Below are 19,987 nucleotides of genomic sequence, written 5' to 3'. Positions count from 1 at the left end.
CAGAATGGACGCTTCGGGTTCCTTGCATACAACCATCAATAGAAAACACCTTCGCACAGGGATAGGCTGTTTAGAGTAATCTAGCAGTTTCACATGGGGCGCAAGCAGCGGCGTATGGCCGGCAAAATGCCTATCGAAAAAATCACCCGCCAGAATGGAAACCGAGGATCTCGAGTTGATAAGAAATGATAACAGCACCTGCTCAACTGTTACCTCGACATGAATTTCGGCGCGGCTGGATGCGGTCACCGACAGAATGCTCATAGCTTCGTCGGGCAATTTCTGGTCGCTAAGCTCGTGAACACAAACGCCCTGTTGCTTCTCTCTGCATACTGAACTAAAGTGCCCAATCAGCCCACATTTATAGCAACGATGGCCTTTCGCTGGGCAGCGGGATGACGCGGTGCGGTGCTGGTGGGAACCGCAACGGTAGCAGTAGGAGGATGAAGTGGGTCAGAACGCACAAAACGCAGGTTGGTGGGTGTCGGGATGCGGGTGCGTTCCGGTACGAGGTGCAGGCAGAGGTGTGTCGCTACGCGAAGGACGGTGGCAGTGTCCATTTCGACTGCGGTCGTGCGGCGTTAAGCGAGAGCTTCTTGATATACGCTGCACGATGCTTGAAGCGATTTCTCAAAGGTCCTCACTAGCCTGTTTGATTTGTGATGCTAATTGTATTGCTCGAAAGAACGAAAGGGTGGAACCCTCAAGAAGAAGGCGTTCGCGAATGGGCTGGGACAAGACCCTTCCACGAATTGGTCACGAGGCGAGTTTTCGGGGGAAGCAAAGGAACATGCAGCGGCGAGCACACGTAGTGTGGCAACGTACTCCTGGACAGACTCCCCTGGGTGCTGAATGCGACGACAAAAGCGGTGCCTTTCTACGATGACATTGCTTGAGCTTGTGAAAACTTGCGTTAAAGTCGCTATATCTTCGTCGTAAACAGAAGGCTGAACGGCGGCAGCCTTGCCAGCTTCAGTAATTTTGTCGTCGGCAGTTGACTCACCGATTTGAGAGGCAGCCGTTGGAAGCGGTAGACTGGAGAAGACACGTTGACCCTCAACGCCGAGGCTGTGTAACAGCAGAGCCTTGCGACGTTCGGGCGGAAAGTCAGACGCTCTGGATGCCAGTAGTTAGTTTTCGAAGATTTGGTGTCATTTCGTCCACGGAATAGTAGGGCGGCCTGGTTCAGGCAGGAACGGGGGCGGCGGAGCAAGCCCGATGCAGCCCATGGCGTCGAAAAGGTGCAGGTGTGATTACGCCTTCCGAAAAAGACGCATCCTCGTCGCCATTGTTGTATCGCGGCGGAAGCCGCGGAAGAACGACGAAGCGACCACTTTCGTCGACGATCACAAACCAGAACTCCGTTTTATTCAGAGGTATGCATATATATACAGAAGTTACCTGGTGGCAAATAAAAACAACATAAACTAAATGGAAACCGAAACTGAAAACACTACAACGACAACTTTTACTTAGGCGCTGAAAGTTGTTGCATGCCAAATGGAAAGCTTTGCACCACTATAATTTTTTTCCTCCACTAACACTAACAAGATGATACTAACAATTTCTTTAAAGCTGCCACTATACGAGAGCTCGAGTCAAAGGTGAACTACTATACGAAAACACTCTCTTCATGGTTACGACAGATGAAATTACAAATGAACACTTACAAAACGAAATATATGATATTTGCCCCGACGAACAAACCGCAAAACTGCAACGCGACTGTTGTTTTTGATGTCAGAATAATCGAGAAGGTTAACTGTAAAAAAAAACTACCACAGTTTCCGGAGTGGTAACACTGGTTAATATGTGCAGCTTGTATGTCGAACTGCAATAAATGTGGTTTGTAATTTGCGACACGTGTTGTTATAACTGAACACGAGTGAACATGCACGCACGTATGCTGCGAAATACGATGTTTATTGATGAGACGCTTTGGGTATTTTGAGCAAGATGGCTTTATGGTCCGTAAAGTGAAGGGTGAGTGGGTCTGGTTGCAGTGGTCGAAGGTCGAAATTTGCAAAGACGTGGTCGATGCACTACCCGCGAATCGTGGTCGGATGATGTTTGCCGTCGTGCGTTGCTCGTTTCAGCGAGTGCCGCAACTCAATGTAGTCGACCACCCAATCGTTCTTGATGACGTCGACGTTGAAGTTGCCAACTATCACAAAGGGTCATCATTGCAGTCGTGGTTTCAGGTATTCTTCCACGGCTTCATCGATGTACTTCTCCACGGCGGCACGCGATAGGTTGGGCGCGAGGTACATCGTCATGCTTGACGTAAATTCCCACGCCGCCCGCACGTCGTTGGAACCCGTGCGTGCACACGGCTGGAGCGTATCCCGCAACCTCGACGACATCAGTGGCGTTCCACGTCTCGGTGAAACAAAGCACGTCCACTCTGTGGAGTACCGGGTCTCGCACGGCGTCAACCGCGTGAGCGCCCAGCGACCTGGTGTCGAGCAGTGCCAGGGTGAAGTGGGACTCGGAGTCAACTCGGACTCGGAGCCGATGCTTACGCCTCGCAGCGGCTTCGTGTTCTCGAAGCTGGGAATCTTCCGTTCGACGTTGACGTATCGCAGCTGCTTCGTGTTGGAAATCCTCCACTCCACGCTGACGTCTCGCAGCTGCTTCACGTTCTCGGAGCTGGGGATTTTCCACTCGACGCCAGCGTTTGCGTTGAGTGGAAGTCGAGCAACGTTGGCAACGGACGAAGTGTCTTTGGAATTGCTTGCGGTTCCGCCAGCTCATTGGCTGACGCTATTGGAAGCGACGTCAGTAAGTGTGCTTGCGGATTCGTTAGCATACATTTTCACCAGCGACATCGGACATGGAGCGACCGCACAAACCAATCGACAAAGGGCGACGCCCCCAACACTCGGTTATTTATAGCGAGCGCCGCCCCCGCCTGCGCATCGCGCGTTAGCATACAGCTGGCGCACGTAAAACTAAAGGTCACGCGGCACGCGGAGGGGAGAAGCGAGCACAGCGTGCTGTGTTGAGGGTAGGAAGGGATGCACAGATGGCTGGCGGAGGAGGAGGGGAGGCTGCAAACGGTGACGGCGCATGACTAGCCCCTAGTATAACATGCTCCACATGTAAAATTATAGTAGTGTGGTTTCAATACGATATGGCCTAGAACACACATGTGGACAAAATCTTAATAGAATTAAAGGAGCACTAACATCAAGTTTACTCATGTCAAAACGTTTGCGTCAACGAGTAGCTATCGACTCTCTAGTAGCGATTCGCGACCTAAAGCTCATCTGAGTGACGAATGAGTATCTGTAATGTTGACTAATATATTCACTATCGAATTCGGTTCAAAAAAGGTGAAAAGCACGCCAAATTTTACCACTGGCAGCGCTACCTCGCGACCACGTCGAGGCCACTGCACAGCTGATGCCCCTTTATCGAAAAATGGTGACGTCACACTGGCGTTTCGTCTGCTTGGAGCGCACGTACAGTCAGTCCAGCTGCGTTTCTGAAGGAGTAGACATGCCTGTGTCGCCAACATCGTTGTCTCCGCCGTCATTACAGTGTACTAGAAGGGAACAGCGGAGTGAACGGGGCGGCCGGGCCGCGTCTCGGGTGACTCTCCGGCGGGTGACAGTAGCGGCGGCGCTGTAGCTCTATGGTACTGAAGATCGCAAAAGCGTCTGCATTGGGAGCGCGCGCGTTCCCGAGCCCGCGAAACCATGTAATTGCTCGTTTTCAGTGCGTTTAATGCGTTTCTGAGCCTTTATCAGTGGGTGCACCTGCTACGCGCCATGGTGCACAAGTAAATATGCAGGCACGCCGAAATTGCATCGATACATTCACTCTTTCAAAAGCCTGCCGACCCATAAAAAAAATTTCAATCGAAATTTGCACGAATCCGCCTAGCTCCTTACTCAATCAGCGTTTTGAGCTGTGTTACATCGCAGGTGGCTCCTGGCAAACTACAAAGAGATGAGAAGTATCAAAACTATGAATAAATTATCCGCTAGTTTTGTCAGCAGTCTCTACGAAATACAGAGCACAGTGTTCCTCATATGAGCCTATATGCGCTCGATCATTTCACGAAAAACCCGAGTGTAACTAACATTGTCACAACATTAATTAGTGACGACTCTTTTTTATCATGCCAGTTTTGTGGAAGATAATAATTATTGCTTTCCAAAAGGCTTATTGTATACTAAACGTATAAAAGTGTGCCAATTGTATATATAGCTCGTCTGTTAATCTGCGTAAATTCATTGTAACCAGTTCTCAATTTGTATCGACAGCTTAAATTGTGCTGCTTTTCAAATATTTTATTGGCGTAACGCCATTGCAAGCAACAAGTTTATGCCGATGTTTTGTATTATAAGCGTAGTTCTACTAATAGGCATTAAAGCGTAGGCAGGCAGTGGTGCATCTTGTTTGGAGAAATTTACCTTCCTTGTACATGCACACAGTAACACACACACATGTATATATATATATATATATATATATATATATATATATATATATATATATATATATATATATATATATATATATATATATATATATATATATATATATATATATATATATATATATATTTATATATATATATATATATACATATGTATATATATATATACATATATATATATATATATATATATATATATATATATATATATATATATATATATATATATATATATATATATATATATATATATATATATATATATATATATATAATGCCTTTTAGCACAACTACTATTTTTAGGCGGTGCATTTCTCGTCTGACTACGTTAGACGAGAAATGTTTTGAGACTTGTTTTGAGACCTCATACTCGAAAAGGTGAAATCTACAGTGCGCATTTGTAGAGACACACTATGTTCCGCTTTGCCAACTCTAAACTATTACCACAGGGCTACCCAGGATTTCTTTCTTTTTTTTTTTTTGAGGGTGGTGCTGTGGAGCAGAACGCCTAACTTTGGCAATTGGTGGTCCCTGTGAATGCCTGTAACTATTTTATTATACCTTGGAAAGTTAAATTACAAAACAATTCATGGTGTAGGGGGTTCAGATTTTCTTCCTCTCCCCTCTTTCCTTGTGGCTTTCTGGTTCTGCGTGCATGTGACACAGTATTTGTTTTTAATCTCACAGCTTTCTGGGCACAGCTAACTTCCAATTATTCAGCTCAGTTATTCTCAATATTGTAGACACCTAACCAACGAAGAAAGAGTTAGGAGAGAAGAAATCAGTATAAGACACACCCTTTTTGAATTATTTTCGATCTCCCACAAAGGATTTTATGGAGCTCAAATTCAGTAGATGGGGCTATGGCATCATGTGCTAGACATGAATGATGAGCAGGCGCGAAGAAATCTGTATCAAGAAATCGGGACGGAGGAGTCGAAGCACATAGCAGTTCCTGCACGCGGCGCGCGGCTGTCTCAGTACTATTCGACTGCAGCGCCGCCGGTGCGGGCAACACGGAAGGGATCAGGCGGCAAGGTGTGGTCTGTGGTTGCCACTCAACACTTCTAGTACACTCTACCGTCATCGCGGTCAACATCGGCAAGTGATGATGACAGGGACCTGGAATTGAGTGTCGCCGCCATTCGCGACGATCCTTGCTTGACAAGTTCGGCGTTAAATGCAATGCACTTATTGGTCCCGGCCGTACTGTCGGAGCTGAGGAACACCAACTACACACCTCATGTCGCAGACGTTTGGCACCTCATGTCGCAGACTTTCAGCTGCAGCAGGGCACACGGTAGGAATAGCCCCGTCATCGAGAAGAGGCCTCGTGTATACTTCCAGTGAAACACAACTGATTGGTCAACACAGTATCTACCCTGTAGCAGCTCGCCGCAAAGTGAAGGGAGCATACGCAGCTGTTCCTCACAGGCGTCCAGTCCCTCTGCCCAACGGCGCGTATGAAGTAAACCCACTGGCTGAGTCGAGGTTCGTGGCGTGAAAAGGCATGAAACGCCATGTACTTCCCACTATTTCTGCGCTTCGACGTGCAGGTTCTCACTACACAGCGGTTCCCGACATTCTGCCACGTATAGTCGCTCTGAATGATCGTACTTACACGCAGTAGAGCAAAACGCAAATCAGTCGATGCGACACGATGCATCGCATGCACGCTTCAACACAGCAAGGAGAGCCACTATACTGTTCCAAAAGTTTCGTGCAGCACTGTGGAAGCTACAGGCCTTCTTAACCAGTCAAGAGGGCGAGCACTTGTCAGTGTATCCTTTCGCGCACTGTCGTCTGCTAGCGAAGTGCGCTGCAGCGATAGCGGCAAGAGCGTCTCGGGACACTGTGCAACTGCGAAGTGAGATGAGCTGTAATAAAGTGGTTAAATATTCTGCTCGGCACCGTAAAAGCGCGCGTCTTCGAGATACTTGCACGTAGACATTTGAGGGATAGGGCTCAGTGGCTCATGTTTCGGTGTAAAACGCCGCACTAGCCAAATTGAATATGAAAGCACCACGCTTCATCAGATTTCGTATACACATGCCTCACGCGAAGTGCTGCTCGCGTTCGATACGAAATGATGGCTATATTCCTGGTGCCTCGCCGTGCTTAACGTGCATCACTGTGCTTATCTTGCTCCTCTACCCACTTGTACAGTGCACGCTCGCTGACGTTGGTAAACGCAGCCGTTCTCTTAATGAGAGTGCTCATGCTTGCATTTCTGCCGCCCTCCTTACGCAGTGCCTAAAGCACGTTTAGAGCCAACTGCTTCGCTCCCTTGTCCTAAAAACTGATCCAGAAACAATATTGCACGGGTGAACCAGGCGCCGCCATTTTGACAGGAGTGACCAATTCTGCCACCGCGGACTAATCACAACCCAAGACTGGGTCCTCCGTGGCACTGTTGGCGCTCGGGCGGTGCGAACTCTTGTGGCTCATATGTGCGAACACATACGAGCCACAAGAGCGTTATTTCTTTGGTAATTTGCATGTTATAACACGCACAAGCAAGAACTCTTTCTTCAGTATCACGGAGCTTCAAAAATTGTTTTCTACAGAAAATGCGACAAAATCGTCATACAAATCACAGCTACAACACGCAGAGAAGACTTCAAGTAAATATCCTCCAACGAGACCGCTCGCAAAAGTCACGAGGACAAACAATAGGCTACGTATATGGGGCACTGCATTCCGCTTAGCAACAACTTACGTTCGAGAGTCGTGTAGCCTTGGCTCTCCTGTACAGAATTTCTGAAACAGAGTTACAGTGAGAGCATGGCTGGGAGTCCGCTCCAAACACACCCAGAGACGTCATCGTTACTAGCGTATCATCACTCAGGATTCTATTTGTCGAGTGTATAACACTGAACACATATCACTAGTGTCGATGTCACAGGGCAGTCTATTTTTCGTTTTAAATGCGAAGCATTTCTTAGCGAACTTTGGCAGTTTTGAGCATATCTATCTATCTGTCTATCTATTTATATATCTGTTTATCTACCTAGCCACCTACGACTTTTAGTTCTCCTGGCCGTTTTGATTATGTTATCGATACCGAACTTGGTATGGCATAACATGACTGTGTGACGAGCATATTTGACTAGTCATAACATAAAAATCTTGACATGTATGTCATCAATGTCATGATTTACATCTCATGATCTTGATGTTCTTTTCGTGGTCTCGTTCACATGACATGTTGCAAAACTGGTATGGTATGACATGACTTCATGGCAAACACAAGCGACAGACCCTAACATGATAATTATGATATGCTTGTGATGTAACAACATGACTACATGCCACGCTCATAATGCACTCGCAGCCATTTCGCAAACGTCACATTTAGCAAATTTGGTATTAGGCTACGTGAATGGATGGCGAAGGTATGTGACTGGTGCAAACATGATAATCATGAGATGCGCTCATGTAACAACATGCCTACATGCCACGCTCATGATGTGCTGGCGGCCGTTTCACTAGCTTCACTTATGCCGAATTCGGTATGACGGGACGTGAATGGATGACCAAGGTATGGGACTGGTACAAACAAGAAAAACATGAGACGCGTGTCATGTAATAACATGATTACATACTACGCTCATCACGCGCTCGCGGCCGTTACGCCAGCTTGACATGTACCAAATTCGGTATTACGTGACGCGAACAGACGACATAGGTCAGTGACATATCCAAACATGATAATCACAACATGCGTATCATGTAACAACATGACTACGATGCGCTTGAGGCCGTTTCGCTAGCTTCACATATGCCAAGTTCAGTATTACGCGACATCAGTGGATGACGACGGTATGTGACTGATGCAAACATGATAATCATGAGATGCGTGTCATGTGACAACATGACTACACATCACAGTCAAGGTGCCAATACACTTCAACGTAACACAACGTAACACGTAACGTAACGTTCAACGTAGCACGGCACGCCGGCGTTCGTTTCGTCGCGTCACGGCGGCGTTCCCATGCCATGGAGGCGCCGGTCCTGCCGCATGCTCGCAGGCGCGTGCTGCGTTGCTTTGACCCATGCGCGTTTCAGCGCGTCCAGTCTTCCTCCGTCACGAAAAGAAGCAGACGTACTGCCGTCTGGGTGACGCATCGGCGCGAAATGCAGCATGCCACATGTCGCGCCGGTTGCCATCGGGCTGCGCTGATGGAGGCTGTTCGCACCGGTCGCGCCTGGCGTGTGACTATAGAGTTCATGCGTTTTGTATACGTATAGCATCGCTGCGCCCAGCATGGGCACGCGTAAGCGTCACGTTGGAGTACATATTGGAGTACACGTTGGAGTACATATTGGAGTACACGTTGGAGTGTCATATTGGGTCTTTCATGATGCACTCGTGGCCGTTTCGCTAGCTTCGCATACACTAAATTTGGTGTTACTTGACGTCAATGGATGACGAAGGTATATCACTGGTGCAAACATGATAACCATGACCGTGTCAAGCAAGAACATGACAACATACCAGGTTCATGCTAAACTAACTGCAGTCGTTAAACTAAACTAACGGACGAACAATCCGTCCAACAGGGACTAAATGCGTGAGAGTGCACGTCGTGCGCAAACACCCGGCAATGAAGGGACCAACGGGTAGGGTAACTGCGCCGCGATCGCCTTCTGACAATGCTGCACTGCAATGCTCGGCGCGTTCGGAGATCGCGAAAACAAGTTATATCGGCTACACACCACTGTGAAAGCGAAGCGCTATGAAGCGAATAGAAGATGTTATGAGAGGCAAGTACAATGCACAGTCAGTACACACACAAAGTGCCCTCGAGTGTACACCATGCCGGCACGGGTGGGCTGAAACCAAGTGAAAAGACAGTTATAGTACACTGGGCTTACCGGGATACCAGGTGTACCGTGATACCGGAATCGAAGTGCACATGCGCAGATACATACGTCACCCGTACTGTTCCCGTACAAGCGGTATTTTTCAGATGTCACGTTACCGTGTTAGCGGACGTGTACATAAACATGGCGGCGCTCTCGGACGCCCGCCTCGAAGTGATTTTGACAGAGTTGTTGAAAGATTCACCCTGTTCGTAGCAAACGACTGTTTAAAGTGGCTTTCCTTGCCTTCAGTTACCTTCGATGAGCGAGTTTTACAAATAAGTTGGCGTAGTTTTTGAGATAGCTTCCTATTTGGAACGCGTCTAGGCCTAACTACAATATCGATGTAAACAAATCTGCAACATAGATGTTTTCGCGTTTGGTGCGTGGTTCATATTTATTTACTTTCATTATTATTAAAATAAACTTCTAGCAATGCTACGCGCGGTGGCATAAAGAAACATTCTCTTTTTTTTTTCATTTTCACTGTTTATTTACCATCTTGGTGCCACCATCCCAGCTGGGGCACGTAAACCACGTAAACGCTATCCCGCTAAACTATAAGATGCTGCCCCAATGAACGTTTGCTGCACGGTAACGCCATTCCCTTAACTTTCGCTATCATGCTAACGCTAAAATATAACTGTCTAAAGCCTCCGCGAACACTGGCCATGCGGATAACTCGCTTCAGTGTGCTGAATTCGTTACAACTACGACGAACACATACAACACTAATAAAAAATAGGTGTTCGTCAGCGCGATAGTTATAGTGCGAGAACAAAACGATGACACCGAGACACGAAGGACACGTGTCCTTTTTGTCTCTGTGTCGTCGTTTTGTTCTATCGCCATGCCATACCAACTAGCCCAAGCTGCCACGCTTCTAAGTTCGTCAGCGGTCGTGTGCACGCACAGTCACTGGTCACAGTTTCAAAGCAATGTATAGAAAAAGTAGGCTTCGTATGGCATCCGTATCAAGCTGGCTGCCGGTGTGAGTGCATTGCCGGCACACGCGAAGAAAACGCCGCATACAATTGCTTTCGCCGAAAATAATGTCCCCTGCATTAAAGCTCAGATAAACTTAGGTCGTTTTCTCCATGCGATAGTCATTGTCAAACGTCAAGCGTGAACGCGATAGCGGATACGACTAATCGTGCCACCGCCGGCGGTACACAGCAAGCGACTTACCAGCACGATGAAAGAACCGTGCCTGCAAATGGTCTCGTCGCTGTAAGTATACAGATATCTACATCACTCCGTAAGACACCACGAACATTTGGACACCTACCTATTCTTCACTTGTGACTATAAAATAACGACGACGAAAATTTCAAGCGAGCCGCATGTTGCGATCGCTGGTGGTCGTTTAGCCGTACTCCTTTTAATCCCAACGACGCCCTCGGCAGTCTGACACGGTATGGCATCGGCGGTGCACCTGGCTGCTTCGCCGGCTTTCCTGCATAAACACCGCTGCTATATTTGTGTTTGCGGACTCATGCTCCAGCACCGCTAACGCTGGTTCAGGCGACATGATCGAATGTTAGCTGATAATTTGTATTCTGTGGCTGCATGGATGTTGAAGCTCAGATGGATACATATTAAAAGATTGGTGCACTTCAGTGCAATGAATTAGCCCGTGTAAATTTTCACGTTACGGTGTCAATGTTTATTGTTTTTAGGCCGAGTAAAAGTCGCCCACTGGCACTACGCCGGAGGAGGTCAAATTACTGTGCTACATATATCCGATAGTTCATTCTCAGAAGTGTAGCGCGGGCGGTAAGTGTTTGCGGTGTTTTCCTTTGAAACAAAGTGCGTATATGATATATATATATATATATATATATATATATATATATATATATATATATATATATATATATATATATATATATATATATATATATATATATATATATATATATATATGTGTGTGTGTGTGGGGGGGGGGGGAGGGGGTGCCATTTTTTGCCATTCATCCAGACAGTTCAACTGTTAGTCCCACTGGAGCATTCTACTACTGAACATTCAAAGCAAGTGGAGTAAGTGCTAGGAGATAACAGCTGAACCCTTGCAGTTGCTCCTGCAGTTAGTCTAAATTGGTTCAAAATCTGTGGCAGCCCATTCAGTCTCCTAAAGGACCAATGGCATACCCCACTTTGGTCCTTTTCGGCTCAGAGTGCATACTAAATTTGGCATCACGTGACATGAATAGATGAGGAAGGTAAACGACACATCCAAACATAATAATCATGACACAGAAGTTGTGTACGGCATAATTTATCTGCACCTTGTAACGTTGTGGTGATTTTAAAGTGACATACCAACCTTCCTCATTCGTGCTTCGCATATAATTGATTCCCACTGTGCGTCTGGAAGTCCTTTGAGGTGTCTGCAGGGCAAAGAGGAATTCGCTTCAGGAATGCCGCGCAGACATTGAAGTCCGTTCACAGTGACATCGAGGTTGTCCCCCTAGCAAATATAGGCTCCCTAAATATCCTCACTAGGCAAATGCGGTGAGTCTACCAGCTGGGAGAAACAAACTGTTTTAACACTATTTTATACAAACTCGAGTTGGAAACATGTCTTTCCTCTTCTAGCAAACTGCGGCGAACTTCAGAAAACTACCCTTCAGCTTTCACAACTTGCTATATATTTATAGATATAAGACAACTACCCCTTTCTTGTTGAAAACCACGCCAAATTTTACCACTGGCAGCGCTACCTCGCGACCACGTCGAGGCCGCTGCACAGCTGATGCCCCTTTATCGAAAAATGGTGACGTCACACTGGCGTTTCGTCTGCTTGGAGCGCACGTACAGTCAGTCCAGCTGCGTTTCTGAAGGAGTAGACATGCCTGTGTCGCCAACATCGTCGTCTCCGCCGTCATTACAGTGTACTAGAAGGGAACAGCGGAGTGAACGGGGCGGCCGGGCCGCGTCTCGGGTGACTCTCCGGCGGGTGACAGTAGCGGCGGCGCTGTAGCTCTATGGTACTGAAGATCGCAAAAGCGTCTGCATTGGGAGCGCGCGCGTTCCCGAGCCCGCGAAACCATGTAATTGCTCGTTTTCAGTGCGTTTAATGCGTTTCTGAGCCTTTATCAGTGGGTGCACCTGCTACGCGCCATGGTGCACAAGTAAATATGCAGGCACGCCGAAATTGCATCGATACATTCACTCTTTCAAAAGCCTGCCGACCCATAAAAAAAATTTCAATCGAAATTTGCACGAATCCGCCTAGCTCCTTACTCAATCAGCGTTTTGAGCTGTGTTACATCGCAGGTGGCTCCTGGCAAACTACAAAGAGATGAGAAGTATCAAAACTATGAATAAATTATCCGCTAGTTTTGTCAGCAGTCTCTACGAAATACAGAGCACAGTGTTCCTCATATGAGCCTATATGCGCTCGATCATTTCACGAAAAACCCGAGTGTAACTAACATTGTCACAACATTAATTAGTGACGACTCTTTTTTATCATGCCAGTTTTGTGGAAGATAATAATTATTGCTTTCCAAAAGGCTTATTGTATACTAAACGTATAATAGTGTGATAATTGTATATATAGCTCGTCTGTTAATCTGCGTAAATTCATTGTAACCAGTTCTCAATTTGTATCGACAGCTTAAATTGTGCTGCTTTTCAAATATTTTATTGGCGTAACGCCATTGCAAGCAACAAGTTTATGCCGATGTTTTGTATTATAAGCGTAGTTCTACTAATAGGCATTAAAGCGTAGGCAGGCAGTGGTGCATCTTGTTTGGAGAAATTTACCTTCCTTGTACATGCACACAGTAACACACACACATGTATATATATATATATATATATATATATATATATATATATATATATATATATATATATATATATATATATATATATATATATATATATATATAAATATATATATATATATATATATATATATATATATATATATATATATATATATATATATATATATATATATATATATATATATATATATATATATATATATATATATATATATATATATATATAATGCCTTTTAGCACAACTACTATTTTTAGGCGGTGCATTTCTCGTCTGACTACGTTAGACGAGAAATGTTTTGAGACTTGTTTTGAGACCTCATACTCGAAAAGGTGAAATCTACAGTGCGCATTTGTAGAGACACACTATGATCCGCTTTGCCAACTCTAAACTATTACCACAGGGCTACCCAGGATTTCTTTCTTTTTTTTTTGAGGGTGGTGCTGTGGAGCACCACCACCCTCAAAAAAAAAAAAGAAAGAAATCCTGCCTTGTATGTAAATGACTGACCGCTCAGAAGCAACATTGCGGCGCGTCAAGTATCCATGGGTGCCGTTTTAGCCAGTTGTAAACAGCCATGATCGGAATCGTCCGCACCCTAAAACAATGAGACGTGCGCACATGAGGGCTCCCTAGTATATGCTATATAGCATATGCAGTAACTCTAAGGAGTTGGAAAATAAAATGTGTTTTTTTAGGTAGAAAGAAAATGGCCGCCTTTTTTATTCTGTGCTGGGTGCGTATGTGCCAACGCAGTTGCCTCGGCTCCGAGTCTTCATTCCGTGGCTATCCTTTTTAAACAAAAGTGGATGAAAAACACTCCTGCAGGGTTACGGGCGTCTCGTTACCTTTCACCGGATTGTTTTAAGCGCGTCGATATGCCCTTCAGAACAGAGTACTTGTGTGTACAAAGGTTACATGGAACCGAAAGGCCTTCATTGACAGCTGGCAGCAGTAAAAACAGTTTACGAGTGAGTAAGGAAAACAATATTTCTTGACAGCAAATGAGCAATCATGTTTCAAAGAAAAAAATGTATCGTGTGATCAAACATTATTGAGAATTCGCAAACGGCACACCCTCGATTTCAGAGGCAAGACGAACAGAAAAACGTGTCTCGTTTGTAGGAAGTATCATTACAGAACAGTCCTAAAAATCAGCATGGGGTGCTTCAGAGACAGCTTCGATTTAAAGCTCCTGCTTTCACCGAGCATGGTTTAGCCCCCCCCCCCTCCTTTTTTTTATTGCATTACGACAAAGTGCGGTCAAACTGAGGACACATGGAGGTGGGGGTTTTTGCAAGGAAATCACGGTGGAGCGAACGTCTCTTATGCTGTATTGATTTATTTTCTTAGGTTAACTTTGTGTTTGATCAAATCGAAAGCCTTCGAAATCGAATATTCAAAGCATGTAAGATTTTCCAAAATTATTATTTTGTCCTTGATGGCACCAAAATTTGCTCTGTACTTTTGTGTTCTAAAAACCACATTGCTGAGTGGTTATTATATTTTCTTGCGTACAAAAGGCTGAGATTATGACGTATGTGACTCACTAACGAGAGTATGTGCATCGCATATAATCGATCTGATGTATAAGAATCGTTAACGAGAGTATGGGTACTGCACCTAAAAAGTATGAAGTTTTCATTTTCTAAAGCTATAATGTGACTACAAGGAACGCACAGGTGAAGGGCTCCGAAAATTCTGACCATGCATTTGCTGTTCTTTAACGTGTAATCATATTTAAGTGCATGTGGATCTAGCCCTTCAACTACATCGACATGCAGCTGCCGCAGCAAGATTTGCACGTATTCTTAGCAGCACAGTCTGAAACGATCTCGAAGTCCACGAAACATTGCGGACCACTTGCGCTGAGCAGTTAGAAGTTTTATGTGACTTACATTCTATCACACCTAAATGAAAGAAAATAAGAATGCCTGGTGGCATAGTTGCACAAATCGTCACGGAAAACAGGCCAGACTTGCGCATTTATCCAGAATAGAGCCTCCATTTGCGCAAGGCTGTCGCCTATAGTTCCAGGAGCAACTGCGCCACGCAGGGAAGCCGTCATTAGGGTACAGCGGAGTTGACATCACTTTATGCGTAACTTGACATGCAAATCGATGCAACCCTACTCCACTAACTTGGCTATCAGACGGGAGTAGCACAGGCTCCAGTATGATCTCCTCTTTATCCGCACGACGGCTTGACCCAGTGGAGGATGCCATCGATGGACTCACCAGGAACGGCGTCACCTGAGAACAAACACAACAGACACATTCCAAATATGCGCTCAGGCTACACGGGAAACAGCAAGTTTTCGCTTGATTATACGCTCGACGAACCATATTCCAAGCTGTGGAGGTGCGTAGCTTGCGTGCCGGGAATGCTGACATCGCGCGCATGTTCAGGTCAAAATCAACTGAAGTTTTGTGCTAAGACGCACAACGACCTCTTCAACTGCTATTTCTGAAGCTCTGAATGATGTTTTTAGCGGTCCTTAGTCGTCGAAGGCCTCTGACTGGTCATTTCACCCCATCACTACAACAGGAATACCTGGTGCGGTATTCACACCATAACTCTAAAGCCGCCGCTGGCTGCGGAAGAACTTGTAAAGCAGCGGCGCATGCTATGATTGGGACAGACTAGAAGCTAAACCTAAGAACGTTTAATACAAATAACTTAAATGAAGGCTGAAGGGATTTTAAAATTCAATCAAACTTCGTGTTTGGGAAGGACCGACATTATTGTTGACGATGTCACATTTTTTTATTGATATGATATTGTTACGGGGAAGATTTATTCACCGAGAGCTGGTCTTGCTAACGGCTTAGAGAGCGCACAGTCAAGCAGGCCAACGGGAGAAGCTCGAGAGTCCAACCCACTACAACCACGTTGTCGTCTTCTTCATTTGGATGCCAATTCAGCTGTGTCGGGGCGACAGTTCCATACACGTATCATCACCCCGGCTCGTAAGGCACTGTCTTAGTGCCTGTTAAGTGAGCGAGTCGGCGTTGTAGGGCTTGAGACGAGAAACGTGGACTACTTCCCTTCTGGGTGCAGCAGCTGATGAGTTCGTGGTAGCGGCAATCTCATAGGTCACAGGTGTGACCTGACGAATGACTCGGTAGGGCCCAGCATATCGCGATAGTAGTTTCTCGCAGAGGCCAACACGTCGAGATGGGAGCCACAGGAAAACAAGAGATCCCGCAGAAAAAACGGCATTTCTATGTCGACGGTCATAAAGAGACTTCTGTGCTGTCTGCGACGACAATAACCGAGCACGCGCTACCGCACGTGCCGTGAGGGCACGGGTGATTGCATCCTGAGCGTACGAGGTGGAGGATGGGTGGTCTGATGAAAGCAGTGTGTCGAAGGGCAGTAAGGGATGACGTCCGAAGAGTAGATAAAAAGGGGAGTAGCCCGCTGTTTCATGACGCGACGAGTTATAGGCGAAGGTTACGAACGGAAGAGCTATGTCCCAATCAGTGTGGTCGGTAGATACGTACATGGAAAGCATGTCCGTCAATGTGCAGTTTAGTCGCTCCATAAGGCCGTTAGTCTGAGGGTGGTAAGATGTGGTGAAGTTGTGACGGGTAGCACAAGATCGGAGTAGATCATCAACCACACGAGATAGAAAGTAGCGACCACGGTCTGTGAGCAGGTGAGTCGGAGCGCCATGCTGGAGAATAATGTCGTACAGCAGGAAGTCGGCAACGTCAGTTGCGCAGCTGGTTGGTAGCGCTCGAGTGATTGCATACCGAGTGGCATAGTCTGTGGTCACTGCAATCCATTTATTTCCAGTTGTAGAAGTAGGAAAGGAGCCTAGCAAGTCCAACCCCACTCGATAAAATGGCTCGGCTGGAACTTCAATAGGTTGAAGTAGACCGGCAGGGGGAGTCGTAGGCTTCTTTCGGCGCTGGCAGAGGTCACAAGATGTGACGTAACGGCGAACAGAGCGGTACAGACCCTTCCAGAATACTTGTCGTCGAATGCGGTCGTAAGTTCTGGAGACTCCTAGATGTCCAGAAGTTGGAGCGTCGTGGAATTGTCGCAGAACATCCTTTCGCAGGTGATGCGGTACGACGAGTAAACGTTCCGCGCCGTCGCGGTGTAAATTGCGGCAGTACAAAACATGTTCTTGAAGCAGGTATCTGCTAAGAGAAGGGTCAGCATAACGCGATTGAAGGCGGTCAATGATGGTGAGCAGCGATGGATCTCGGCGCTGTTCGTCAGCCACGTTCAGAAAGTCAGTGATGGCTAAAACGCAGGCATCGGATTCCAAATCGGTGGAGCTAGGTGGATCAACAGGGTGCCGGGATAAGCAGTCAGCATTGCTGTGCAGCTTTCCAGATTTGTAAACAACCGAGAACGAGTACTCCTGTAATCGAAGTGCCCATCGGCCGAGTCTTCCTGTAGGGTCCTTAAGCGTCGACAGCCAGCAAAGCGCATGATGGTCCGTGATGACTGCGAACGGACGTCCGTATAAGTACGGACGGAATTTCGCAATAGCTGACACGAGGGCTGAGCATTCCCGCTCAGTGATGGAATAATCTTGTTCCGCTTGCGACAAAAGGCGGCTAGCGTAGGCTATCACAGGGTTGATGCCATTCTGTACCTGAGCGAGTATAGTACCAATGCCATGGCCGCTTGCATCGGTGCGAAGCTCTGTTCGAGCCGCTGGATCAAAATGAGCCAACACAGGTGGTGAGGTGAGGGCGGTAATTAGCGACGCGAAGGAATGTTCTTGGTCCCTTCCCCAAGAAAAGGTCACATTCTTTTTGAGGAGATCCGTGAGGGGCCTAGCAATATCCCCGAAATTGAAGATAAAGCAGCGGAAGTATGAGCAGAGCCCAATAAAACTGCGAACTTCTTGTGTGGAACGCGGAACCGGGAATTCTCGGACTGCACGGACTTTGTCAGGGTCGGGTTGAACACCAGTGGCGTCAACAAGGTGGCCGAGTAGTTTAATCTGCCGACGTCCAAATGAGCATTTCGACGAATTCAGTTGGAGACCAGCGCAACGAAAAACGTCAAGAATTGCCGAGAGACGAGACAGGTGGCTTTCGAAGGAGGGCGAGAGAACTATTACATCATCCAGATAGCAGAGGCAGGTCGACCATTTGAAACCGCGAAGAAGAGAGTCCATCATACGTTCAAAAGTAGCCGGGGCATTGCACAACCCAAAAGGCATGACCTTGAATTGGTAAAGGCCGTCGGGTGTGATGAATGCTGCCTTCTCGCGGTCGCGGTCGTCGACCGAAATTTGCCAGTATCCGGATCGAAGGTCAAGGGACGAGAAATAGTTGGCGCCGTGGACGCAGTCGAGCGCATCGTCGATTCGAGGTAAAGGATAAACGTCCTTCTTGGTGATCCGATTCAGGTGGCGATAGTCGACGCAAAAACGCCAGGTGTTGTCCTTCTTTTTAACTAAGACCACAGGGGAGGCCCAAGAACTCGATGAAGGCTCAATGACGTCTTTACTCAGCATTTTCTCGACCTCCGTCTATATTACTTGGCGCTCAGCATGTGACACGCGATAAGGGCGTTTGTGGAGTGGACTGGCGTCGCCGGTGTCGATGCGGTGGGTTACGGCACTTGAGCGGCCCAGGGGACGGTCGTCGACGTCAAAGATATCCAGGTAAGAAAATAGAACACCCCGGAGCGCCGCAACTTGGGAAGGTAAGAGGTCGCTGGATATCGTTTTGTCGAGGAATGCCTTATTTTGCGACGTGATGACAGGTTTCGTCATGGTCTTAGTGTCAGGTGTAAAAGTATAAATCGAACATTCATCAAGGGTGGAAAGATCGGCTAAAGTGATGCCTTGGGGAAGCACTTGGGTCGACGTAGAGATGTTCAGAACTGGAAGTAGCACCGTATTGTTAGCAACAACCACTATAGTATGTGGTAGTGCGATGTGGTGCGTAAGGGTCAAATCAATGAGGGGAGCTACCAGATAGTCTCCATCAGGAACGAACGGGAAGGGCAACAGAGGAATATATATAGCAGCCTGGGGCGGTAGCCGTAGAGACTCCACGGATCGTAGCCGAGTGCGACTTGGAGGAGTGAAATCGGAGCCCAAAGGCAATTCGAGCCGTAAGATACCGGTAGAACAATCGATGAGGGCGGAGTGGGCGGTTAAGAAGTCAATTCCAAGGATGACGTCGTGTGGGCAAGCATCGAGGACTGCGAAGAGAACGGAAGTGTGGTGGCCAGCAACAGTAACGCGGGCAGTGCACATACCAAGCACCGATGTTCGACTTCCGTTGGCAACTCGAGCAGTAGAAAACATAGCTGCTGTGAGAACCTTTTTCAGGCGAGATCGAAGTGTAGAACTCATAACAGATACTTGGGCACCAGTGTCAATTAGAGCAGTAACGGCGTTGCCATCAACGAACACCCGAAGTAAATTGCGTCTTGAATTTGTAGCCGGTTGAGGGTTTTCGTTCCGAGTCGTCAACGCAGCGCCACCTCCAGGAGCTTCACTCGTCAGTTTCCAGGGGAATGGGCAGAATAAGCCGGTGACGGAGAGCGGCGGCGTTGAGGGGAGCGTGACGGCCGACCCTGAGGTGACGGCGAGCGGCTAGACCAGTTTCTCTGGGCGACGACGTCAGCGTAGGATGGTTCGGAGCGTGGAAATGAACGGCGAGCTGAAGGGTCCAGAATATGGTCATCCGGAAAACCGGGTTGCGAATAGTGTCCGCGGTCCTGACGGTGATCTACATTACGAAAGCTTGACCGGAAATACCACCTGTTGCAGCAATGGCGAGAGATGTGCCCAACTCGAGAGCAAGAAAAGCAGATGGATCGATCATCGTGCGTGCGCCACTCAGATGGATTTCGGTAGCGTGTTGGAAACCGAGGAGTCGAAGCTGCCGCA

The 19,987-nt window shown here is 47.0% G+C and overlaps 1 protein-coding gene across 3 annotated transcripts in view; it reads right to left on the bottom strand.

The window, feature by feature from the left end:
- Nucleotides 1-19,987, bottom strand: part of Ack (activated Cdc42 kinase) — a 302,026-nt gene that overhangs the window by 23,707 nt on the left and 258,332 nt on the right. Inside the window, exons 7-8 of one of the 3 annotated variants that reach the window (XM_075896336.1) lie at nt 15,252-15,362; nt 10,637-10,772 (exon numbers count right to left, since the gene is read on the bottom strand). In XM_075896336.1, coding sequence (XP_075752451.1) covers nt 10,698-10,772; nt 15,252-15,362 — 186 coding nt within the window. In that variant the 3' untranslated portion in view covers nt 10,637-10,697. Of the gene's footprint in view, nt 1-10,636; nt 10,773-15,251; nt 15,363-19,987 lie in introns of those variants that run through there. The other 2 variants (XM_075896334.1, XM_037424390.2) reach the window with 2 other exon arrangements.

Source organism: Rhipicephalus microplus, chromosome 5, assembly GCF_043290135.1.
Source record: "Rhipicephalus microplus isolate Deutch F79 chromosome 5, USDA_Rmic, whole genome shotgun sequence".
In the NCBI taxonomy this organism is placed as follows: Eukaryota; Metazoa; Arthropoda; class Arachnida; order Ixodida; family Ixodidae; genus Rhipicephalus; species Rhipicephalus microplus.
The sequence above is the reverse complement of the archived record's forward strand: the minus strand, read 5'-3'. Positions and strand labels throughout refer to the sequence as shown.